The sequence below is a fragment of the Pongo abelii genome, chromosome 4 (genome assembly GCF_028885655.2).
Source record: "Pongo abelii isolate AG06213 chromosome 4, NHGRI_mPonAbe1-v2.0_pri, whole genome shotgun sequence".
Lineage (NCBI taxonomy): Eukaryota > Metazoa > Chordata > Mammalia > Primates > Hominidae > Pongo > Pongo abelii.
In genome coordinates, this window is record NC_071989.2 from 607,832 (window position 1) to 633,102 (window position 25,271).

The 25,271-nt window shown below is 55.0% G+C and overlaps 1 protein-coding gene across 4 annotated transcripts in view; it reads left to right on the forward strand.

Moving 5' to 3' along the window:
• Positions 1–25,271, forward strand: part of CEP72 (centrosomal protein 72) — a 37,818-nt gene that overhangs the window by 11,455 nt on the left and 1,092 nt on the right. For 2 of the 4 annotated variants that reach the window (XM_024247468.3, XM_054555311.2), the window contains exons 4-11: positions 833–941; positions 7,829–8,007; positions 10,351–10,563; positions 12,313–12,614; positions 14,271–14,406; positions 15,584–15,780; positions 19,177–19,303; positions 23,014–23,125. In XM_024247468.3, the coding sequence (XP_024103236.2) occupies positions 833–941; positions 7,829–8,007; positions 10,351–10,563; positions 12,313–12,614; positions 14,271–14,406; positions 15,584–15,780; positions 19,177–19,303; positions 23,014–23,125 (1,375 nt within the window). Of the gene's footprint in view, positions 1–832; positions 942–7,828; positions 8,008–10,350; positions 10,564–12,312; positions 12,615–14,270; positions 14,407–15,583; positions 18,544–19,176; positions 19,304–23,013; positions 23,126–25,271 lie in introns of those variants that run through there. The other 2 variants (XR_008525103.2, XR_008525104.2) reach the window with 2 other exon arrangements.

Genomic DNA, 25,271 nt, shown 5'->3' on the forward strand with positions numbered 1-25,271 from the left:
GGGTGGAAAGGTTGCTGGAGGGTGGGGTTGGGGGCAGGTCTCCTGGCACATGTGTGTCTCCTGGGGGCATCCTGTGTGCTGGGTAGAGAGCGCCCCAGGTTGCAGAGGCCTCTGACTCGGCATCTTTGTGTGATTATCAGAACTCCTCCGTTTTTCTGCTTTGAACATTATATTGTGCTATTACTCACTCATTTCTTACTGTGATTCTATAGTTTTCAGGGCGTGCTGTAGGCTAAATGGAGGCAGCGTGGGAACTTGTCACAGAATTCACGTTACAAATGGGGGTTAAGATGTGTTGCAAGTTCCAAGGTGCCAAGGTTGAAGGCCTGGGGACCTTCTTATCTTCAGGGATTTACATGAGGAAGCTCCAGGAGTTCTTAGGTGGGAGCCTGGTGGCCCCAGGTACGCACGTCCCTGAGGCCCAGCCCTAAGCACAGACCCAAAAGGCCTCCTGGAAGTTGCAGCCTCTCCGGCCGGGCAGGCTCCCTTCATGGAGGCTTCTCTGGGTTACCCGAGTGTGACTTGAGAATCCCACCCTGCACCTGGTGTGCACTTTAGAGAAAGGGTGTGTGTGTGTGTGTGTGTGAGCCTCATCTGTGTGTGGCTGCTCCTGTGCGCAGCAGTGAGCTCTGAGGGACAGGCGGCCTCAGCACCACGCTGGGCATCTCCGGGAAGCTGTGGGACCACCAGAGCCCAGCATTCCAGTGCTAGGTCAGTGGGAGCAGGGCTGGCCCTGAGGGGATGGACACCCTGCCCTGTGTAGATGCCTCAGGGTGGATGCAGCCGCCCGCCGCTTGCCACCTGCTTAGTCTTCTGTGGCCTTTTCTTCTAGACGATCGCCCCGTGAGAGAGAGCGAGCGGAAGGCTTCCCGACTGCATTTTGCATCAGAGGACTCAGTCGACTCCAAAGAGAGCGTCCCAGCTTCTTTGAAAGAGGGCAGGTATGAACGGAAGTGCTACGGATGCCCAGAGTGTTTCTGACTGGCCTGCTGTCAGGAGGATTAACCGAACATCATTCACTGTGTGCCAGTCACTCTCCAGGGGCGGACACTAGGAGGGAGGAAGGCAGAGCCTGGCTGGCGGGGACTCAGCAGACGGTGGGACGGGGCCTCTCTCCTGTTCTCCACATTCCTAGGAGTTATTTCTAATATCGAAATTGTTGATTAAGGTAATATGTGTAAAATCAACTCAGCAAAGGGCTTGTCATGTCCCTTTCCCGGGGCTAGCAGCTCTCACATCTGTGGTTGCCTCTGCTTCTATCTCTCGCTTCAGTTACTTTCTTAGCTGTCCATCCAACCAAATCCCATTTCTGGCCGTGAGCACATTCAGCAGGACCCGCCTGCCTGGATAGAGGAGGACTCCTTCCTCCCCAGCCCTTTGTGTGACGGTGCCGGGATGCGCCCTCCTGTCTCCCTCCCCGTGGCTGGTGCTGGTGAGGCCACCTTCGGAGACCGTGGGCGTGTGTGTGAGCCGGGCCTGCTTCCCCTTGCGGCCCCAGCCCTGCTGCCTGCATTTGTATGTTCGATTGATAGTATCTGCGTGTATCCCAAAACCCTAGAGAGACTTCGTGCTTTGTTTATGGGTTGATTCAAGGGGCAGAAATCAGTGGACTCTGTCTGCATAGCCGTGGGAAGTGGTCAGATTGTACACTTTCTTGAGTACCGTTTATCTTGTCTGAGGCTTTTAATCAAATCATTTTTTTTCTTGTGTGAGATGCCTTCACTCATTTTAAACTCCTAGTGCAGGGGTCAGTCAGCTTTTTTGTGTGAATGTTTTGGGCCCTGGAGGCTGCGTAACCTCTGTCCCATCTTCTTAGCTCTGCCTTTGCAGGGCGGAGGCAGCCATTGGCAGTACGGAAGCCAGGACGGTGTGCCCGTAAGATGCCCACCCACAGCGCAGGCAGGGGCCGGATTTGGGCCGTTTTTTGCTGACTTCTGTTCCAGTGTCTCCAAAATGGCTCTGCATCCTTGGGATCGCCTCTTCCCTCAGATACCTGTCCTGCAGCCCCCACCACCCCATTTCAAACCAGACTACTTGCTGCGTGGACAGCGGCACTCTAGTACCTGCACCTTCTGCTCATGTGAGCCATGCGGGAGAAGCTGTTCCGTGCCCCTCCTGGCTGCTGGTGGTCTACGCAGCCGCTGGCGTTGTTTGTCTCGGAGGGCCTCCCTCCAGCCCTGCTCTCACAGGCCGTCTTCCCCTGTGTCTCTTCACAGAATCTCTCCTCCGTGCCTGTCTCTCTACGGGGCCAGGTTTCCCCTTCTTAGAAGGACACCAGTGATCCGCGGATCAGGGCCAACCTTAATGGTCTCATGGTAATTTGATTGCCTCTGTAAGACGCTGTTTCCAAGAAAGGTTGCATTCCGAGGCACTGGGTTAAGGACTTCAACTTGTCTTTTGGGCGGCGGGTGGGGTGGGGAGGGGAACAGCATCACTCCTGACACCTGGAATCCTGCACCCTGGCTGTCATCGGTGGAGGGTTGCGGGGGGGGTGAGGGCACAGCGTCACTCCTGACACCTGGAATCCTGCACCCTGGCTGTCATCGGTGGAGGGTTGGGGGGGGGGTGGGGGCACAGCGTCACTCCTGACACCTGGAATCCTGCATCCTGGCTGTCATCGGTGGAGGGTTGGGTGGGTGGTGGTGCACAGCGTCACTCCTGACACCTGGAATCCTGCACCCTGGCTGTCATCGGTGGAGGGTTGGGGGGGGAGGGTGGGGGCACAGTGTCACTCCTGACACGTGGAATCCTGCACCCTGGCTGTCATCAGTGGAGGTTGGGATGGAGGGGGCACAGCGCCACTCCTGACTCCTGGAATCCTGCATCCTGGCTGTCATCGGTGGAGGGTTGGGTGGGTGGTGGTGCACAGCGTCACTCCTGACACCTGGAATCCTGCACCCTGGCTGTCATCGGTGGAGGGTTGGGGGGGGAGGGTGGGGGCACAGTGTCACTCCTGACACGTGGAATCCTGCACCCTGGCTGTCATCGGTGGAGGTTGGGATGGAGGGGGCACAGCGCCACTCCTGACTCCTGGAATCCTGCATCCTGGCTGTCATCGGTGGAGGGTTGGGGGGGGAGGGTGGGGGCACAGTGTCACTCCTGACACGTGGAATCCTGCACCCTGGCTGTCATCGGTGGAGGGTTGGGGGCGGGGGTGGGGGCACAGTGTCACTCCTGACACGTGGAATCCTGCACCCTGGCTGTCATCGGTGGAGGTTGGGATGGAGGGGGCACAGCGCCACTCCTGACTCCTGGAATCCTGCACCCTGGCTGTCATCGGCAGAGGGTGGGGTTGGGGGGGGAACACAGCGCCACTCCTGACTCTTGGAATCCTGCACCCTGACTGTCATCACTTGTTAGTTTCATGAGGTTTTCTAGTGGATTCTTTGTCGTTTTTTACATAGAAAATCATGTCATCTGTGAACAGTTTTATTCCTTCCTTCCGGATCGGTATAGCTTTTATTTCCTTTCTTATCTTACTGCCTTATCTGGGCTTCCAGCATGATATTGGGAAGTCTGGTGAGAGGGAGCATTGTTGCCTCACGTCCTGTCTTGGTGGGAGAGCATCTGGTTTCCAGCACAGCCTTGCGCCTGCTGGCCGTGGATGATAGGTGTTGTCTTCATGCGGAGAAGCCTGTCTTCCACTCCCAGTTTGCTGAAAGGAATCATCATGAAGGAATGTTAGATTTTGTCAAATGCTTTTTCTGCATCTATGATGTGATCTTGTGATTTTCTCCTTCAGCCTGCTGCTGTGAAGGATTTTCAGACATTGAACCGAGCCAGGCACAGTGGCTCACACCTGTAATCTCAGTGCTTTGGGAGGCCAAAGTGGGAGGATTGCTTGAGGCCAAGAGTTTGAGGCCAGCCTGGACAACATAGTGAGACTCTGTCTGTAAGAAAACTTTTTTTTGTTTAATTAACTGGGTATAGTGGTGTGTGCCTGTAGTCCCAGCTACTCAGGAAGCAGGAAGACCCCCTGAGCCTGGGAGTTGGAGGCTGCAGTGAGCTATGATCGCACCACTGCACTCTAACCTGGGTAACAGAGTGAGACCCTGTCTGTAAGAAAAATAGAAGTAAATGTTGAGCCAGCTGTGCATACCTAGAATAAATCCTGCCTGATTGTGGTATGGAATTCTGTTGGATTGTTGGATTCAGTTTGCTGATTTTTTTAATTGAGGATTTTTTTGTCTATTCATAAGAGATACTGGCCTGTGGTTTTCTTGTACTGTCTTTGTCTGGTTTTGGTTTTAGGGTCATGCCGACGGCATAGAATGAGTTAGGAAGTCATCTCTCTGCTTCCATCTTCTGGCAGATACTGTAGAGAATTGATATACTTTGTTCTGTACAGTGAGCCCATCTGGCCTGGTACTTTCTGTTTTGGAAGGTTATTAACTATTGACTTGATTTCTTTAATAGAGATCTCTACAGTTTGTCTGTTTTGGCAGATTGTTTCTTTCAAGAAATTGGTCGTCTCATCTGAGTTGTCACGTTGGTGGGCCTAGATAGATGTTCATCACATTCTTCTGTTTACCTTTTAATGTCTCTGGGATCTGTGGTGATGACCCCTCTTTCATGTCGGTTATTCGTGTTTTCTTTTTTCTTAGTTAACATTTCCTTTGCGTGTTATGAATTTTGAACTTTTGGATTAGGGCTGCTAAGCCTGTACATGGAACTCAGGCTGGTGTTTCCATAGCTACCCTTGAGCTGGGAGAGGGGAGCGGACTCGGCGGGTTAGAGTATCACAGTCACGGTCTGTACTGAAAACTGGCTGTTTTCCTGCACAGTTGCTAGCTGGGTTCTGAGTTCCAAAAAAGCTCATTCTGATACTTTTTCTTGTTTTTTATATAGTTGCTTTTTATGGAGGGCTAGAATTTGGAGCTCTTTTCTCTGCCATTTTTTGCTGACACCACTCCAAATACGTTTTTATTCTGATTTACGAGATTGTTTCAAATTTTTTCTCTTTTGTTATAATACATATAGGAATAAAGGAAGCACTTATTCCGCGTGGTTGGAAATGCTGTATTCTAGTCAAAAAATAGTATTTTACTTGGCTTCACATTTATTTATATTAAAACTTTACAGTAGTATTTGATTGGTGTAAAAGTCACAAACATCACAGAAACTGATGAAAAGAAAGGGAGTAAAAGCCTTCCCCCGCCATTCAGGCTGCTGACCGTGACCAGTGGCAACGTGTGGATGCACTTTCCTGCTTTCTCAGGGTGCGCGCAAACACGGAGTGCCACTCAGGGTGCGTGCAGACACGGAGCGCCACTGCACGTAAGATTACTCTATATACCACACACGACTTTTAACTTCTAGATGAAGAGAACAGAATATGCTTCATACCGAAGTGGCACAGACACGAGGGTTAGTGATTGACACGCCCGCTGGGTCGTCTTTGTGGACATTCAGAATCATTGTGTCCCAGCGTGAAAGCTTCAGTCATGGATTTTCTCACTTGAGATTGTCCACAGTTCCCGTCTTTGATCATCTCAAGACTGAATTATCACAGAGATGAGAGTGGAAGATAACGTGGGTCAATGTCCATATCGCACAGAGGAGGTGGGGGATGCCCAAGGAACTGTGCTCAGTGTCAGGCTTCAGGGAGGTCCTGGCCCCAGGACCCAGCCCCCTTCTTTGTGCAGCATTCTGGAGAACTCAGGTCGCAGTCCCCGGGGAGTGGCCCCAGGACCCAGCCCCCTTCTTTGTGCAGCGTTCTGGAGAACTCAGGTCGCAGTCCCCGGGGAGTGGCCCCAGGACCCAGCCCCCTTCTTTGTGCAGCGTTCTGGAGAACTCAGGTCGCAGTCCCCGGGGAGTGGCCCCAGGACCCAGCCCCCTTCTTTGTGCAGCGTTCTGGAGAACTCAGGTCGCAGTCCCCGGGGAGTGGCCCCAGGACCCAGCCCCCTTCTTTGTGCAGCGTTCTGGAGAACTCAGGTCGCAGTCCCCGGGGAGTGGCCCCAGGACCCAGCCCCCTTCTTTGTGCAGCGTTCTGGAGAACTCAGGTCGCAGTCCCCGGGGAGTGGCCCCAGGACCCAGCCCCCTTCTTTGTGCAGCGTTCTGGAGAACTCAGGTCGCAGTCCCGGGGAGTGGCCCCAGGACCCAGCCCCCTTCTTTGTGCAGCGTTCTGGAGAACTCAGGTCGCAGTCCCCGGGGAGTGGCCCCAGGACCCAGCCCCCTTCTTTGTGCAGCGTTCTGGAGAACTCAGGTCGCAGTCCCCGGGGAGTGGCCCCAGGACCCAGCCCCCTTCTTTGTGCAGCGTTCTGGAGAACTCAGGTCGCAGTCCCCGGGGAGTGGCCCCAGGACCCAGCCCCCTTCTTTATGCAGCGTTCTGGAGAACTCAGGTCGCAGTCCCGGGGAGTGGCCCCAGGACCCAGCCCCCTTCTTTGTGCAGCGTTCTGGAGAACTCAGGTCGCAGTCCCTGGGGAGTGGCCCCAGGACCCAGCCCCCTTCTTTGTGCAGCGTTCTGGAGAACTCAGGTCACAGTCCCTGGGGAGTGGGACTGGCCTCGGGTGGACCAGGTGTCGTATCATGAGCCACTCACAAAAGCAGCATTCCTGGTCACTGCCCTTGGGTTTGTTTTGTGTACATATCTCTTAACTACCTTTGTTGGAAACAAGGTCCCCTTTGAGCACATTCTTCTCTGTATAGAGGGTCACCATGCTAAGGTGGGTCATATTCTGACACACCTCTGATTTCAGCCATTATGGAAACACTCTCCCTGAATGTGAAAGTGGACATTTGGAACACTTAACTTTCTTGATCACATGTATCTCCTTGTGGATGTGCTAGGAAAAGTGTAATTTGAATTTTAACCTGCATAGCAGATTAAAGACATAGCAGAACACAACCTTCCAGAACTTTAATTTTTGAACCAGTCCTAGTGGGGTTCTGTCCAGTGCCGGGATTTGGCCCAGTCCTGGTGGGGTTCTGTCCAGTGCCAGGATTTGACCCAGTCCTGGTGGGTTTCTGTCCAATGCCGGGATTTGGCCCAGTCCTGGTGGGGTTCTGTCCATTGCCGGGATTTGGCCCAGTCCTGGTGGGGTTCTGTCCAGTGCCGGGATTTGGCCCCGTCCTGGTGTGGGGTTCTGTCCAGTGCCGGGATTTGGCCCAGGCCTGGTGGGGTTCTGTCCAGTGCCGGGATTTGACCCAGTCCTGGTGGGGTTCTGTCCAGTGCCGGGATTTGGCCCAGTCCTGGTGGAGTTCTGTCCAGTGCCGGGATTTGGCCCAGGCCTGGTGGGGTTCTGTCCAGTGCCGGGATTTGGCCCCGTCCTGGTGGGGTTCTGTCCAGTGCCGGGATTTGACCCAGTCCTGGTGGGGTTCTGTCCAGTGCCGGGATTTGGCCCCGTCCTGGTGGGGTTCTGTCCAGTGCCGGGATTTGACCCAGTCCTGGTGGGATTCTGTCCAGTGCCGGGATTTGGCCCAGTCCTGGTGGGGTTCTGTCCAGTGCCGGGATTTGACCCAGTCCTGGTGGGGTTCTGTCCAGTGCCGGGATTTGGCCCAGTCCTGGTGGGGTTCTGTCCAGTGCCGGGATTTGGCCCAGTCCTGGTGGGGTTCTGTCCAGTGCCGGGATTTGACCCAGTCCTGGTGGGGTTCTGTCCAGTGCTGGGATGCTGTCATGTTATCACGTAACCTGGCTGTTGCTCACCAGTTGTCCTTGGTGAGTCCCTCTTTAGTGTCACTGCAGTGGAAGCAACAGGACCCGGCTGCCCCACGTTTGCAGCACACTGCTTCCCTTAGAGACAGTGCAGGAATTTTCCTTCTCCGGGTCTGCGTGCGCCGGAGCATATGGCTGGCTTGAGTGATGCTGATGAGTTTGCTTTTCTTACAGACCACGCCACCCCAGAGCCAAGTGCACCGAGGCCTCAGCCAAGCAGAGCCTGGTCATGGATGCGGATGACGAGGCAGTCCTGAACCTCATTGCAGAGTGCGAGTGGGACCTCGGCAGGCCTCCTGGGAGCACGAGCTCCAGCCAGAAGGAGCGTGAGGCCGACTCTCGTGGTTCCCAAGGTGCGCTGCTCATCTGCCAGGAGGCCAGTGGGGCCGCTGACTCTGGGATATATATATAGTCGTCACTGGCCTTGGAGTCCACAGTTGCACTTTTTGTGGAACTTACCTTTAAGGGTAGGATCTTCATGATGTGTCTTTGTGTGCTTTCGAATGCCAGCCATTTGGACTACAGAGTTATAAAAGGAGAAAGTTAACATATTTGAGTATAGTCATACTGCATGATGGTTTAAATTGTGACCTTCTGAGATCACAGGAAAAGGCAAACTGTCTAAAATAGACAAGAAGCCTAGTGTCCTGTGGCAAGTGGGGCTGACATCTGCGGCAGCTGCAGGGAGACATAGTCACCTAGCTTGTAGGAAACCCTGAGCTCAGGCCGCCACGTGTAGACCTTCAGATCCCAACAAGGGTGTCTTGGAGACTCCATTGCCCGGCGGGCACTGCCCTCCACTGGGATGTGCTGATAGGCTTTAGCTTCATTTATTCCACCTCCGTTGTGAGTTTCTGAGAACTTTTCAGGTGGAGACCTGAGTTTGGGCTGAAATCTTAGGTTCATCTGTGCAAGGACATCTGCCCTGCGGCAGTGGTGCTCCAGCCATGTCCTTGCCGGCACTGGGCGCTGAGTCCTTTAATCCTAGCTGCTCTGTCAGGGTGTTGTGGTCCGTGTTTATGGCTTTAATTTGCATCCCGCTGCTGTTGAGGTACTGGCCGTGCCTGTCTCTTCTTTTCTCTCCAGGTCTGCCCACCTTTGTTCTGGGGTTGCTTCTCTTAGTATTGAGTCATAAGAGATCTTGGTGGTTTTGACACAGGCTCTTTCTCAGGCACAAGGGCTGCCCATTTCCTCCCTTCTGTGGCTGGCCTTTTCATTTTCTGAACAGTGCTTTGAAGAGCACAAGTTTTAATTTCAGTACAGTCCAGTTTATGAAGGGCACAAGTTTGTTTTGTTTTTTGTTTTGTTTATTTTGAGATGGAGTTTTGCTCTGCCGCCCAGGCTGGAGTGCAGTGGCGCGATCTTGGCTCACTGCAGCCTCCGCCTCCCAGGTTCAAGTGATTCTGCTGCCTCAGCCTCCCGAGTAGCTGGGACTACAGGCGCCCACCATGACACCCAGCTAATTTTGTATTTTTAGTAGAGACGGGGTTTCCTCATGTTGGCCAGGCTGGTCTCAAACTCCTGACCTCAGGTGATCTGCCCGCCTCAGCCTCCCAAAGTGCTGGGATTACAGGGTGAGCCACTGCGCCCGGCTGAAGGGTACAAGTTTTAATTTCAGTCTAGTCCAGTTTATGAGTACTTTCCTTTGATGGTTTGGGCTTTTGTGTGCCCTGTAAAGGAATTTTGTCCACCGCGTGATCATGAAGATTTTCTCCCATGTTTCCTTACAGATGTCCCACAGTCTTAGTGTCTAGGTGTACAATTCACTTTTTGGAGCTTTTGTGTGTGTTGTTAGTTAACGGGTCAAGACATCCCCCCCTACATGTACAGTTGTCTCTTTGTATCCACTGGTTTTGAATCTCTGGAGTCAACCAACCATGGATCGAAACTATTTGGAAAAAAAACAAAAATTACAATACAGCAATTAAAAAATAATACAGTACAACTATTTACACAACGTTTATTTATTTTGTATTTTTGTAGAGATGGAGTCTTGCTATGCTGCCCAGGCTGGATTCAAACTCCTGGGCTCAGGTGATCCTCCTGCCTCAGCCTCCTCAGCATCCTGGATTGCAGGCATGTGCCGCTGTGGCCAGCTACAGTAGCATTTACGTTGTTATGTATCCTAAGTAGGCAAGAGATGACTTAAAATACACGGGAGGATGCATGCAGATTATACACAGATACGACATTTCACCTAAGAGAGTTGCGTGTCCTTGAATCTTGCCTTTCCTGAGGGTTGCCTGGAACCAGTCCTCTGTGGAGACTGAGGAATGACTGTACACCCAGTTGTTCTGCTGCCTGTTGTTGACAGAAGTACATCCAGTTGTTCTGATGCCTTTTGTTGAAAAGACTCTTTTTCCTCATTTGGTTACTTGGCACCTTTGACCTGAGACTGTCTGGACTCTCTCTTCTGTTTTGTGCATCATTTTGTCTGACTTTGCTCCACTTCACGAGGCTTGATTCTTGCAGCCTCGTCCTGAATCTTGCAGGCGAGTGGTGCCAGTTCCCAGTTCCAAGCTCTCTTGCTGTTAGAAGTCACTGTGGATTCACTTCAGTGTCACCCGGCACGTGATTAACCCCTCAGTCTAACAGATACCATACACTATTCAGAAGCTTAAAATGTAATTTTTAATGAAATAAAACTTTTACCATATTTTATGAAATATTTTATTTACAATATTTTAATAAAATAGAATCCAGACATCTGTTGAGCCCGCAGTTGGTACAGTACCAGTGTGGGGACTCCGGGAAGCAGGGCCGTGAGACGAGGAGGAGCAGCTGCAGAGGGTGCTGTCTGGAGAAGACGCCTTGGAGCCGGCTCTGTGGAGAGCTCCCACCACCGTACGGATCGGAGCCGGAGGCCTCCTGTGACCCCAGGCCACATGCCTACTTCACCCCCCACCCAGGTACTTACACGTGTCTTAGTCTGTTTTCTGTTGCTGTAACAGAAAACCGCAGACTGAGTAATTTATAAAGAACAGAAGCTTACGTGGCTCGTGGTTCTGGAGGCTGGGAAGTCCAAGAGCACAGTGCCGGCACCTGGTGCTGGTCCTCCCATGGTGCAGGCAGAAGCAAGCTCAAGACAGAGAAATGGAGCCAGACTCATCCTTTATCAGGAACCCAGCCCTGCAGTACAGCATTCCTGCCTCCCTGAGGGCTGGCCCTGTGACCTGCTCACCTCTTAAAGACCCTCTGCTTAATACTGTTACAATGGCAATAAGTTTCCATTGGAAACTTAAGAACTTTGGGGGATTCCTTCAAACCACAGCAACATGAAATCCCTGTCAACTTTTACTCCCTTCAGTTCCTTTTTAAGTAGTTAAATATTTTTCACAACGTTTGCTTTCACTATGAAATTTCTCCTGTTCTCTTTGTATTTATTTGTTTGTGGAACTCTCCAAAATGTCTTTGGAAAGAATGCAGCACATTGAAATTTATAATCCATTCATGGTTTAGACTCATGATTGGTGAATAGGTGCTTTTTCTCTGCATGTGTGTGTGTGCACACTCTCCCTCTTCCCTCCCCTCACCCTCTCACTAATGCACACACACTTTAAGTGTATGGGCCCAGGTTATGGCGGTAGCTACATTTTGAAAATCAAAGGCGAGAAAAGTTAACCAAGAGCGTCACGTGATACCATGTGATGGCCACCTATGTGGCGTAAGTATCAGAAAACCTCCTGCCATGAGCAGGCCAGACACGGTGGCTCACGCCTGTAATCCCAACATTTTGGGAGGCCGAGGCAGGCGGATCATTTGAGGTCAGGAGTTTAAGACCAGCCTGGCCAACATGGTGAAACCAGATCTCTACTAAATATACAAAAATAGCTGGGCATGGTGGTGGGCACCTATAGTCCTAGCTACTCTGGAGGCTGAGGCATGAGAATCGCTTGAACCTGGGAGGTGGAGGTTGCAGTGAGCCTAGATGGCATCACTACACTCCAGCCTGGGCAACAGAGCAAGACTCCAACTCAAAAAAAAAAAAGAACAAGAGAAACCTTGTCTCGAGTGACCCTGGCACCTCCTGGAAGCCTGCTCATGCCCAACTGGTGAGAGGCAGGGGACCTAGCCGGGTTGTCTGTCAGCTGCTGCAGGACGTGGCGGGTCATCTTGAGTTGTGCAGGCTGTGGTGGAGGCCAAGGCTGTGCCCATTTTGTGCCTTCTCCTGCCTTCATTGTCCTTCCACAGACAAGTTCACCCTCCCCTGGGTCTTGTGTGTCCTGGGGGCTCAGTGGTTGGTACAGTGCACAGAACCCACCACTTTATGGACCATCAGAGTCTGTCACTTCACCTGGCTTCAGAGATGGATGTGTGCTTAGACGTTTGGAACGCTTTGTTGAAGCGTATTGCACGTTGGTCATCACGGGGTGAACACGCTGAGCTGGGCGGTCCATGTTTGCTTTATCCAGACTCCCCTAGAGTTTGCGTGTTAGCACGTGTGCCCCAGTATGCCCCTTTCTTCCCTCGGCACCCTCCCTCTGCGTGTGTCTTTGTGCAGGTGTAAGGATGTATGTATGCGTGTACATATGTAAGTGTGCGTGTGTGTCTGTGTGTGTATGTACATGGGCACACACATGCCTTTTAAAAGTTACAGTGCTGAACACTGCACCCAGAGAATTTGGCCTGATGTGGGCCCCGTCCTCTCTGTATTGCAGACTCCGTGGATACTGAGGACTCGGCCTCTTCTCAGAAGTTGGATTTGTCAGCAGAAATGGTGCCTGGTCCCCTGCCAGCCCCCGGAAAGTGCAGGAAGCGAAGAATGCCTAGTGGAAGATTCCAGACGTTTTCGGACCAGGAGGGTCTGGGCTGCCTGGAGAGAACTCATGGGTCCTCCATGCCCGAGGAGAGCCTGAGCAGACAGAACAGCTCAGAAAGCAGGAACGGGAGGACCTTGTCTCTGCCTGAGGCCTCGGAGACTGAGGAGCAGAGGTCTCGGGGCATGACCGACAACAGAGAGGTGAGAGAAGGGCTGGAGGGCAGCAGGCCCATGGCACCCCCTTCCTAATGAGGGGCTGCTACGGCTTTGGCGGTGCCGTGATTGCGCCTACGGCACTGACCGTGTCCCTCCCTAATGCGGGGCTGTTAGGGCTTTGGCGGTGCCGTGATTACGCCTACGGCACGGACCGTGTCCCTCCCTAATGCGGGGCTGTTAGGGCTTTGGCGATGCCGTGATTACGCCTACGGCACTGACCGTGTCCCTCCCTAATGCGGGGCTGTTAGGGCTTTGGCGGTGCCGTGATTGCGCCTACGGCACTGACCGTGTCCCTCCCTAATGCGGGGCTGCTACGGCTTTGGCGGTGCCGTGATTACGCCTATGGCACTGACCGTGTCCCTCCCTAATGCGGGGCTGCTACGGCTTTGGCGGTGCCGTGATTACGCCTATGGCACTGACCGTGTCCCTCCCTAATGCGGGGCTGTTACGGCTTTGGCAATGCCGTGATTACGCCTATGGCACTGACCGTGTCCCTCCCTAATGCGGGGCTGTTAGGGCTTTGGCGGTGCCGTGATTACGCCTACGGCACTGACCGTGTCCCTCCCTAATGCGGGGCTGTTACGGCTTTGGCAATGCCATGATTACACCTGTGGCACTGACTGTGTCCCAGGATGAAGGGAACCATCACACTTAGGTTTCCAGGGCGCTTGCTGCTGCGTTTTGTTGGACGTGTGCCTCTGTGCCACACGCTGCTCCTGCGGTGCTGTTCTGAGTGGAAGCCCCATGGTGGAGAGAGGGGACTTTGTCTCCAAAGTTGGAATCGGGCGTCTTAGCCGGCTGAGCCATTGATGACCCTGTCATGAGGGGAGGATCCTGGAGGTCGCTGTGATGAGAGACCGAGTCACTCCGCCTTCAGGGTGACCTAGAGGCCAGGGGGCAACTGGCACAGGCCCAGTCAGAGGCGTTGAGACACACCTGCTGTAGACATGAGTACAGACCACCCAGAGGGGAACAGGCAGGGGCTGTTCACTTGGTACTTGCCACAGCGAGGGCTTCAGACTCCCAGGCAGGCAGAGGAGCGTGAAGGTGCGGAACTTTGGGACAGGAAAGGAGGCATGGCTGGAGCTACAGGCGGCTCCCTAGCAGCATGGGGTGGGGGGGTCCCAGAGCTGGGTGGGGCGTGTTTGACATCCCCGGCAGGTCCTGAGCTGGAAGGAGGCAGAGATGGGGGAGGTGGGCGGTCTCTGTTTCAGCGTTATTGTTTGACTCCGGGCCGTTGCTGGGGACAGCGTCTGGCACCCTCTACCAGCCTGACTGTGGGCACAGGCTGCTTCCTGGGCAGCTCCCTTTGAACATAGGCTCTGACCGCGGCCTGGGCGTGTCTTCCACTTCCCTGTCTGGGTTGACGGGGGGGAATCTGGGGCCTGCTTGAGTTGGGAATCTGTGGGCCCCATCCTGTCCTGTCATCGAGACCTCACTCATCCAGGACTGGTGCACCTGGCTAAGCCTCACTGGGCGGGCACTGCTGAGCTGCCCTCCACCTGGCTCAGGGCTGGGGCCTCAGGGCACCTGTCCTCCCCTCCGTGGTGCGAGGGCATCCCAGGGTACGTTCGGGCACCTGCTGGCATTCAGGACCTCAGTTACTGACTCGCTGGCCTCATGATGTTGTTTCCATCACAGCCGTCTCCCGGGTCACACTCGGCTCTACCCAGGAAGAAGACGGCCCTGCAGGCGGCGCTCCTGGAGACGCTCTTGGACCTGGTGGACAGGAGCTGGGGCGGCTGCAGGTCCCTGCACAGCAATGAGGCATTCCTTGGTGAGTCAGGGCGGCCGCTGCTCTTGCCCTGTAGGCAGCGTCTGTATGGGTTCCGGGGTCCTCTGCGTGTGGTGACCTAGGAGTCATCTCAGCCCCAGGTGTCCTACGCCCCCTCGCATGAGCGTGTGGTGGTCCTGCGCCTGGGCCCTCCCTGGCAGTCTCTGCCTCTCACAGTGGCCAGGGCTCTTAGGAGACACCACATGGGCCTGGGCCTGTGGGTCCCCTGCTGTGCTCTGGGGTGTTGGGGGGCCTGTCACCTCATTTTGCTCAAAATGCTGTCCAAAAGGGCTTGGTTCTGATGGCTGTGATCACATGGAGATTTGGAGTTTGGAAGCTGCTCAGCATCTTCTCCCCCGACCCGAGCGTGTAGCCTGTGCTGGGCCTGGATTGCAGAGCTTTTGGTTGGTGTGGGGCCCAGGAGGGTGGTCCCTCCCCAGATAGGACTTGGGTCTGTTTGATTCTGCCAGGCAACCTGTACATGAGCACACTGGGGCCTCCCTCATCCGGGGTCACACTGGGAGACCAGGAGATGCTGCGTCCCCAGCGGCACCTTCTCTTTGTCCTGCAGCCTGGGGTGTGGTTGTGTGTGTCGCTCAGGAGCCTAGCCAGTGTGCTCCTCCCGGCAGACCCTGGGCACGGCTCTGAGCTGTCTGAGTGCCCCTTGCAGTGTTATAGCCCCTCAGCTCCTAGAATGAGGATGCCTTGCAGTCGCAGCCCACCTGGACCCCAGCCCCATAAACCTCCCCTCTCCCTAGGCTGGTGTCCTGCGGGAACTTCCTGAGCTTGTCATCGTCGGTGGCGGGGGGACTGTCACAGGCCCAGGCCACTGTCCCAGTGTGGAGTTGCCAGCTGTCGTCTGCACGGCGATTTCCACACAGGGCAGTCAGTGTTTGTGGAAGGCGCAGCGAGTTGTGGCGGCACAACTGAAACCTTGAGACGCGGCCCCTGGTTGCCCCTTTTCTTGGAGGTCACCTCTTCTCTTCAGTTCCCACCCTGCCCGTGTGTGGATGCACAGAGCCTGAGGTGGTTTTGTGGCGCCAACACCCCTTTCCCCCCTCCCTGCCTGCCGTCTTTTTGAGGCATCGTCTGTGTGATTCAAAACATACTGAGCCGATTTTGTTTTATATTTCATCCTTTAAGCCTAAATGCTAACGTAATATTTGATTTTCACTCCTAGCTCAGGCAAGACACATCTTGTCATCTGTTGAAGAATTCACAGCAGCTCAGGACGGCTCTGCGATGGTGGGTGAAGACGTCGGCTCCCTGGCTCTGGAGAGTAAGTCCCTGCAAAGCCGCCTTGCTGAGCAGCAGCAGCAGCACGCGCGGGAGATGAGCGACGTGACGGCGGAGCTGCACCGCACACACAAGGAGCTGGTGAGCCCGCCCTGGCGCTGTGTCTGTGTCCATGTGACTGGGGGAAACATGGCTCTGACGTCCAGGAACGAGGGCGGCTCCTTGATGCCACACTGTCCCAACCGCCATCTCTGCAGCCCCACGTCTCCCCTCCCTGCCCGGGACCCGGCCACCCCCAGGAACACGGCCTGCCCTGTCTCACAACAGGCCTGGAGCATTTTGGAGACAGCAGTGGCACTGGCCACCTTCTCTCCCCGGGCCCAAGGGACCCTCCACCACTGGGCAGTGCCGGGCACTGTGGGAGCCAGGCCTGGACATGATTTTATCTTGCTGACCCATCTCTCAGGGCCTTGAACTGGAGACAACTGAGGCCACTCTCTTTTTAGGAAGGAGATGACGGCCAGTGTCCCATGGTGAGCTGGGGCTACAGGGCAAGTTACCGCAAAATGAGCAGCTGAAAACCCACCTTAATCACCTTGGATTTCTGTGTGTTGGGCCTCAGGCTCAGCTCAGCCAGGCGCGTCTGGCTCCATCTCAGCTGTGGGCCGGGGCCATCGTCTCATCTGAGGCCTCATGGGGCAGGATCCTCCCAGGCTCCCTCCCTCCGTCTCAGCCGTGGGCCGGGGCCACTGTCTCATCTGAGGCTTCATGGGGCAGGATCCTCCCAGGCTCCCTCCCTCCGTCTCAGCCGTGGGCCGGGGCCACCGTCTCATCTGAGGCTTCATGGGGCAGGATCCTCCCAGGCTCCCTCCCTCCGTCTCAGCCGTGGGCCGGGGCCGCCGTCTCATCTGAGGCCTCATGGGATGGGATCCTCCCAGGCTCCCTCCACGCTGCAAGGGCCTCCCCACGGGCTGCTGGCATCCTTAGGACAGGGAGCTGGTGGTCAGAGAGCCACACCCAGACAGAAGCGGCCCTCCGGGAGTCCTGGTGTGAGGGCAGAGCCACGTGAGGATGTGCACACCCAGAGGGCCCTTGTCAGCATCTGTAAAATGGGAGTGAAGTCGGCCCGGGACGGCTTCGAAAACTGTCTCTGAACTTGTCTGACAAGTACATACTGTCTGTTTAATGGGAACCTACATCTCAGAGATCCCACACAACGCCTCCTCTTTAGAGAAGAAAAAACACAGATGGCAAAACAACGCAGGCAGCCTCTGTTTAAACGCACGTGCCACCCCCCTCCCCGCCCCGGTCTGGAAGCCTCTGCACCTGGCCTTCATCTGGAAGCCTCTGGATTTAAACACACGTGGGTCCCCATCCCCCATCCAGAAGCCTCTGCATTTAAACACATGTTCCCTCGTCCAGAAGTCTCTGCATTTAAATACACATGACCCCCCATCCAGAAGTCTCTGCATTTAAACACATGTTCCCCCGTCCAGAAGCCTCTGCATTTAAACACACGTGGCCCCCCGTCCAGAAGCCTCTGCATTTAAACACACGTGGCCCCTCATCTGGAAGCCTCTGGATTTAAGCACCCATGGCCCCTTCTCTGGAAGCCTCTATATTTAAACATGTGTGGCTCCCCGTCTGGAAGCCTTTGTACTTAAATACTTGTGACCCGCTGTCTGGAAAGTGAGCTGGGCGCCGATGTCTTTTCTGTGGGATGCAGCCGGGCACACCCCTTGCCCTTCTGAGCCTGGGACCAGACAGAGCTGCCAGGCGGAGCCCGAAGGTGTGCCGAGCGCCAGTGCCACCAGGGGTGGGGGTCACACGCAGCTGTGGCCACCGTGGACGCCTGCTTTTTCGCCCTCTGCAGTTTGCCTAACCCTGTCCCTTGGGGCAGCCCTGGGCCTCTGGACAGAGCAGCCCTGGTTCCCTGTCAGGGTGAGTGATCCGGAAGAATCTGGCAGCCCGAGCCCCGCGGGTAAGGAGCAGTCAGCACAGTCAGGAACCCGGCGGAGGGAGCAGCCGGGCAGGCTGGTGGGCACTGCCTTCCAGGGAGGCGCACATCTCTCACTCCAGAAGCACCCAAGTTTACTCTGCCACGTGAGGACGCTCATCCCTCGGTCACACGAACCTAGACCTTGCTGCTTTTGGAAGCTGCAGTCAGGTGTCCTGAGGCAAGGTGGCCCCACTTCCAGCTGCTGTGCCTGGCACGGCCTCTGAGGCAGATGGGCTGCGCCCAGCTTGGGTGCAGTCGGTCCTCTGTTCCCTGCGCCTGTCGTGGCCTAGACTCCAAAAAATTTAAAAATTAGCCAGGCATGGTGGCACACTTCCGTCATCCCAGCTATTTTGGGAGGTAGAGGCAGGAGGCTCAGGAGTTGAGGGCTGCAGTGAGCTGTGATTGCTCCACTGCCCTCTAGTTTGTACGACAGAGCGAGACTTTGCCTGAAAGAAACAAATGAAAAAGCTGGGAGCTCACAGCCCTGCCTTAAGAGCTCACCGCATCCTTGGGAGGCAAAACCATGAGACGTGGCACTGCCAGGAGCTTTCTGGACGACCCAAAGCACTGTGCAGAGGGCAGGTCGTGCTGGTTGGCGCCACTACAGCAGACACCTTGGGGAGAAGGCCGCGAAATGAAGAACGGGCCAAGATAAGCCTGAGGTCTCAGACCCAGCGATCCGCTTTCACCGTGGGCGTCGGGGACCTGGTGGGCGCATGCATGCTGAGGGGGCTGTCGGCGGGTGGGCTCACTGAGCGGAGAAGGACGAAGCGGTGATACCCCCAGCATGAGGCTTCTGCTGCACAGACTCAGGCGCTCCCTCCCCTGGTGGCAGTGAGCTGGGGCCTGCTCAACACCCCCGGCCCCAGGATGTGCCTGCTGGTGCCTGAGAGAGCAGCAGCCAGGTGAGATGGGATCCCTGGGGACCCTGGAGACCCTGGTCGCAGCTGCTGGTGGCTTGGACGGCTCACACCTCACCAGGCACCCTGGGGCCGGGGAGGGGCAGAGGCTGCCGTGTGGCTGCAGGCGTGGCCCTTTCCCCTCCTCGATGACAGCTCATCCTGTGCTCCGGGTCTTCTCCATACTTTGAGGATATGAAAGGAGCCAGAACAGAAGGGGGTTCCTGCAGGGCCACCGGTGCCTCACACTGGCACCAAGGCCTGGGGCCCACAGTGTCCATGAGGGCATCCTGGAAGAGACAGGGTTCCCCCAGCCGCCACCGGCTGCCCTGCCCAGCATCAGGCCTGCAGGTCCTGCTGGAGCACATGCCTCAGGAGACTCGGGAGTGGGGCTCTCACAGGGCTGAGGCGCTCCTTTCCATCCCTCTCCTCACTTCCCTCCATCCCCTGAGGGTGCTGCAGGGCTGGGCAGGGCGGGCTGGGAGCAGGGAGATGTACCGTGAAACCGAATTACTGCCTTTCACATTGTGACCAGGTATGCAGAAGGAACCCTCGGGATTCTCAGGGTTCAGTTTTATTTTCTATATGCATTTTACTGAATTTGACTTGTGCAATTAAGTGTATTTTCTGTGTCCCCAGGATGATTTGAGACAACATTTAGATAAATCTTTGGAAGAGAACAGTAGCTTAAAATCACTTTTGTTGAGTATGAAAAAGGAAGTGAAGAGTGCAGACACTGCAGCCACATTAAATTTGCAGATCGCTGGTAAGTTGATCGTGTATTTGGTCACCTGGTAAACTTTAACTGTTCAAATGTGCCTAGGTAGACTTTGTTTTAAATTCTTCACTGCGGGAAGTGGGCAGCAGCAGACGCAGTTGGTAAGTGGGGAGCCGAGCCCCTGCCTCGCTGGCTGACGTGGAGGCTGCCTCGGCCGGAGTTTGTGGCACACGCGCGTGTCTGGGGCAGTCCTGGCATGGATGTAGGAGGCAAGGCCACCCCTGTCCTCACCCTGCCCGGCCGTCTTCCCCTCAGCACAGGGTGTCAGGGCTGCAGCTGCTGGAGGGGCCTGGTCACTGTGGGGTTTGCTGCTCCTGTCTGGCGTCCTCCCACGGTTATGCTGCCATGGAATTTGGTGAGTGAGCCTGTTGCCCAGCGTCTCAGCGTTACAGATTCAGGTTGCATTTCTGGTGAACCCGTGTCTCTCCCGAGCAGGCCTGCTGTGGTCAAGATCCAGATCTTTCTCACTTCCCTCTCTTCACTTTTTTTGTTCTGTTTTGCTATTTTTACAAAACTGTATTCAGTATTTCAAGTTCAGATACCTGGATTTTAAATAAGGAAATGCTGATGGAGTCTGCTGTCCATGGTAACCTTCTCGGTGTGGTGTGGAGTCTCTTGGAGGTTTTAACTCATACTTCCCTGAGATTGACAAGTGGAGCATCTCTTCCTGATCTAGCCTCTCAGGGGCTCACGGACTTTTTCTCAAAGGCCAGGTAGTAACTGTTCCAGGGCGTGTGGGTCTCAAGTGTCTGTCCCAACCAGCCGTGGCCTTTGTGGCAGGGAGGCAGCCGTGGATGAGGCCTGTGGCTGCTCTGTCTCCTTTGAGGCAGCGTCTCCTCGGATCTTTCGCCCGTTGGTTTTTATTGGGTTGTTTTATCGAGCGGTAAGAGTTCTTTAGGGTCTTCTTTTTTATTTATAAATTTTGCTTTTCTGTCTTCTGTTTCTTTAAGATATTGTTGTAGTTACCATGGGTCCTTGAATAACCCTGTCCATTCAACATCATTTCGTCATAAAGGTGATGAGAAAAAAAAAATCAGTTCTCTGCCCGGGAGAACTGTGTGTGTGGTTTGCTCTCCCGGCTCTGTGGGCTTTCTCTGGGTCCGCTGGTTTCCCCCCGTGCCCCGAAGCTGTGCACGCCAGGTCATTGGCGTGTCTGACCTGTCCCATCCCGAGTGAGTGCAGGCACGAGCCGCCCTGCCGTGGGATGGCATCTGATCAGGGCTGGTTCCTGCTCCACGCCCTGAGCTGCTGAGATAAGCGGCAGCCACCTCTGCCCCTGAATTGGAACAACAGAGTAAATAATGGTCTAACTTGTCATTACTAGTCGGTCTTAAATGTATGCATAGCTCCCATTTATTTTAATGTTTAATGTTAGAGGTGTTTTGGTCTTTGTTTGGTGGTTTGGTGATGTTCTTGTGACTAGAAATTGCTGTGGGAGCCTCACTCCTGATCCTGTCGGCAGCCTGTGTGGATGGTGAATTTGCCTTTGTTACACACTGTGTGAGCATCACTCTTGCTCCCGTCGGCAGCCTGTGTGGACAGTGAATTCGGCTTCATTACCACTGTGTGAGCATCACTCTTGCTCCCGTCGGCGGCCTGTGTGGACAGTGAATTCGGCTTCATTACCACTGTGTGAGCGTCACTCTTGCTCCTGTCAGCGGCCTGTGTGGACAGTGAATTCGGCTTCATTACCACTGTGTGAGCGTCACTCTTGCTCCCGTCGGCGGCCTGTGTGGACGGTGAATTCGGCTTCATTACCACTGTGTGAGCGTCACTCTTGCTCCCGTCGGCGGCCTGTGTGGACGGTGAATTCGGCTTCATTACCACTGTGTGAGCGTCACTCTTGCTCCCGTCGGCGGCCTGTGTGGACGGTGAATTCGGCTTCATTAACGCTGTGTGAGCATCACTCTTGCTCCCGTCGGCGGCCTGTGTGGACGGTGAATTCGGCTTCATTAACGCTGTGTGAGCATCACTCTTGCTCCCGTCGGCGGCCTGTGTGGACGGTGAATTCGGCTTCATTAACGCTGTGTGAGCGTCACTCTTGCTCCCGTCGGCGGCGTGTGTGGACGGTGAATTCGGCTTCCGTGGCGGTCGCTTTGCTTCGTGGCCGTTTCTGGAACCATCAGTGCGAAGTGAGGATTTGCTGGACTTTCTGTTAGACTCCTTCTTAGCCTTCACTTCCAGTGTGAATTTTTTCTTTTATTGCTAATTCTTCCCTGAGTTCAGACCCCTCTTTTCTGACATTTCTGATTATGACTTATGTTGTTTTTTCGTTTCTTCTGTCATTTCCTTTTTGTCTCATAGGGATGTTCTTGCGCCCTAACCCTTTGCCTTACAGAAACTGGGATTTGGCTTCAATACTTTCTGCTGCTTTTTATATGAAAATTGTGCTTCTGAATTTCAGGGAGGAGGCAAGGTCAGGGCAGGTTTTCTGACCTCATGGATCAAGGATAGGGCAGCCTCCTTCTGGGGATTCTCAGGCCCTGTTCTTTCCTCCACCCTTCTCTGATGCCGTCATCATGGTTGACCTTGACCCTGACCCCACACCAGCTGTTCCTCTTGGTGCAGGCTCTGTTCTAGAAGGGACCAGGCAGGTCAGCTCTGAGGGATCGCACGGCTGCCTCAGCTTTTCCAGACTGCACGGGGGCCCCTGGCCTCACCCTCATGGGGAGGGGCAGGGCCGTGGTTCCCTGGTTGGCGCACTGGGTTTCCCAAGGGAGCAAGGACACTTGGGAGCTGTCCCGTTCTCAGAGCTGACGGCCACCCACTGCTGACGGCTGCCTTATCCCTGCAGAGGTGGACATGATGTGTGACTTGTGGCCTCTGGGGGTTTGTCCCAGCCTTTTGTGTTTGGGGTCCCAAGGCTTCCTTGTCCCTGGGATGCTGTAGTGTTGTCCCTGGGGTTCTGGTTTTGCCATCTAAGGACTTGGTTTGACCACCACGGGGACTGGAAGGTCCTGAAGCTGTGCCCCTGCGTTTCCTTCATTCATGCCCTCCGTGAACATGTCAACATAGACGCCACGTGGGGTGGCCTTCACACTGTGGGTGAGAAGAGCCTGCCATCCGTGTCACCGTCACCATTTGACCACCATCTTCCCCACCCCAGGCTTTCTCACTGCCTCTGTCAATGTGTGGTTTTGCAAGAGTGTGTCTACATGTGGGTTTATTTGTATCCCGTGTTTGGATTTGGTGACACACTAAATAGTAACTCTCTTCTCCTCTTGCGCTGGAAATCCAGAAACAGGCAGGAGTTTGTAGTTGGAAACCAGCCACATATTCCATCACTGATGGATGCAGAGTCAGAGGGCACTTCGGAGACCTCTGGCCACTGTGGGCTGCTTGGTGCTTTTCCCAAAACCCACAGGCCCTCCCTTCAGGGGCAGAGTGTGCTTCCTCGTGGAGGAGGAACCAGTAGACAGGCCCAGTGGAGGGACTGCCAGCCAGTGCTGCCTCACCCTGCCCTCACACAGGGATGTGGCTCCGTGGGGGCCTGGGGAGGGCCCAGGGTAGAAACAGCACAGGGAGGGGCCCTGGCATTCATGCTCGCCCTATCTTTGAGTCTCATTAAAACTGATCTTTTCCAGCTATATTCTTTTTCTGGTAACCAAGATCCAGTTTAAATATAGAATTGTTTTCATTTTCAAAATGTGTGAATGAGTTTTACTCAGTAATGGTACTTTTTTTTCTTTCTCTTTCAGGACTTCAATCAAGTGTGAAGAGGCTGTGTGGCGAGATTGTGGAACTGAAGCAGCACCTGGAGCACTACGACAAGATCCAGGAGCTCACGCAGATGCTGCAGGAGAGCCACAGGTGCCTGCTCGTGAGGCTTGAGTGGGCCCCCGAGGGGAGGAGGCCCAGGCACAGGGAGGGTTGGGCCGGACTGGGTCACACCCAGAAGGCACAGAGGAACAGCTCCTCATGAGTCTTGGCCGATGAAATCCAGGACCACTGCTGATTTGAAACTTCCATAAACTTTCCTCTCTGAAAATGGAGGCCCTTCCTGCTGTCTGTCGCATGTGTGAGGCATGGATCATGAAGTGTGACCCATGAGGTGTGACTGCAAGGTGTGGATGTGAGGTCTGACCATGAGGTGTGACCATAAGGCATGGACCGTGAGATGGGACTGTGAGGTATGTGACCATGGGGTGTAGGCTGTGAGGTATCAACCCTGAGTGTGAGGTGTGACTGTGAGGCGTGGACCGTGAGGTGTGACTGTGAGGTGTGGACTGTGAGGTGTGGACCGTGAGGCGTGACTGTGAGGCGTGGACTGTGAGGTGTGGACTGTGAGGCGTGACTGAGGCATGGGCTGTGAGGTGTGACTGTGAGGTGTGACTGTGAGGCGTGGACTGTGAGGTGTGACTGTGAGGCGTGGACTGTGAGGTGTGGACTGTGAGGCGTGGACTGTGAGGCGTGACTGAGGCATGGGCTGTGAGGTGTGACTGAGGTGTGACTGAGGCGTGGACTGTGATGCGTGGACTGTGAGGCGTGGACTGTGAGGCGTGACTGTGAGGCGTGACTGAGGCGTGGACTGTGATGCGTGGACTGTGAGGCGTGGACTGTGAGGCGTGACTGTGAGGCGTGACTGAGGCGTGGACTGTGAAGCATGGACTGTGAGGTGTGACTGAGGCGTGGACTGTGAGGTGTGACTGAAGCATGACTGTCAGGCGTGACTGTGAGGCAGGACTATGAAGTGTGAATGTGAGGTGTGAATGTGAGGTATGGACTGCGAGTTATGACTGTGAGGTCTGAATGTGAGGTGTGACTGTGAGGTGTGACTGAGGTGTGGCTGTGAGGTGTGGCTGTGAGGTGGGACTGTGAGGTGTGATTGTGAGGCGTGGACTGTGAGGCATGACTGTGAAGTGTGACTGTGAGTTGTGAATGTGAGGTGTGGACTGAGAGTTGTGGACTGTAAGGTATGACCTGTGTGCAGTGTGACCAGGGGAGACAGGCGCATGAGAGATGGTCGGGCACGGCGGGGCAACCTGGTTCCGCTGGGCCGTAGTCCGGCAGCTGTGCTTCCCCCTTCACTGCAGTTCGTGTTCAGTTGGAAACATGGAGATTTCACCTTTACTCCCTGGCTATAGGGGGATGGTGAGAAGGGGGCTGGGTGTGAGGGGATCTTCAAGGCAGAATCTTAGTTTGTCTCTAAAGAATTGTGTGCCGGGAAGTGGTTGGAGGCTGGGTGCAGAAAGGAAGAGGCGAGCTGCTAGAGGAGGCAAGGACAGGTCGCTCTGGGCGGTTTTGTGGGTGCTGTTGTGTGAACCCCTGTTCCTGTGGCCTCAGCAGGGAAGGCTGGTCTGTGGTCAGTTCCTCCCCCTCCCCCTCCCATTCCCTCTTCCTTTCCCGCCACCTCCCATTCCCACTCCCTCCCCCACTCCTCAGGCTGAGGCTGCCACACTTACCTGGGTTCGACTACAGTCTGGTCATAGGCGTAGCCAGGCTCTGCCCCTTACAGGATAAAGGCCACAGACCCCCATGGGGCCCATCACAGGTGTAAGTTACAGAGGGGAAGGGTCCTGAAAGATGAGACTGGGCCAAGAGGAGGTGCAGCGGAGCAGAAGGAAGGGGACTGTGGCGGCCGCGGATGCAGTGCACAGTCGTGGGCAGGGCCATGTGACTCCCTGGAACCTGGTGGGCCTGTCTGTGGCAGGTCAGGGTAGAGTTGGGGGTCATTCTCCTTGAGCACTGTGGCCTGGATGTGGACAAGGCGGGGTGCACAGCTCCCAAACACGGTGGCATCGGGCTTCTGCCCCCAGGATTCATGCTGGCTTCATCCAGTCCTGGCCTGCGGCTCCTTTGCTGTCCAAGCGAACAGGGCCTGGGCCTGCACAGTGGCCCTGTCAGTGGGGTGCCCATCTCTGCGGCTATTGTGGCCGAGGTCAGTGGGCCCTGCCTTGTCTAATACTTGTAATGCCCTGAGTGTCCTCAAGTCATCGCTGACTGGGTGATTAGGGCA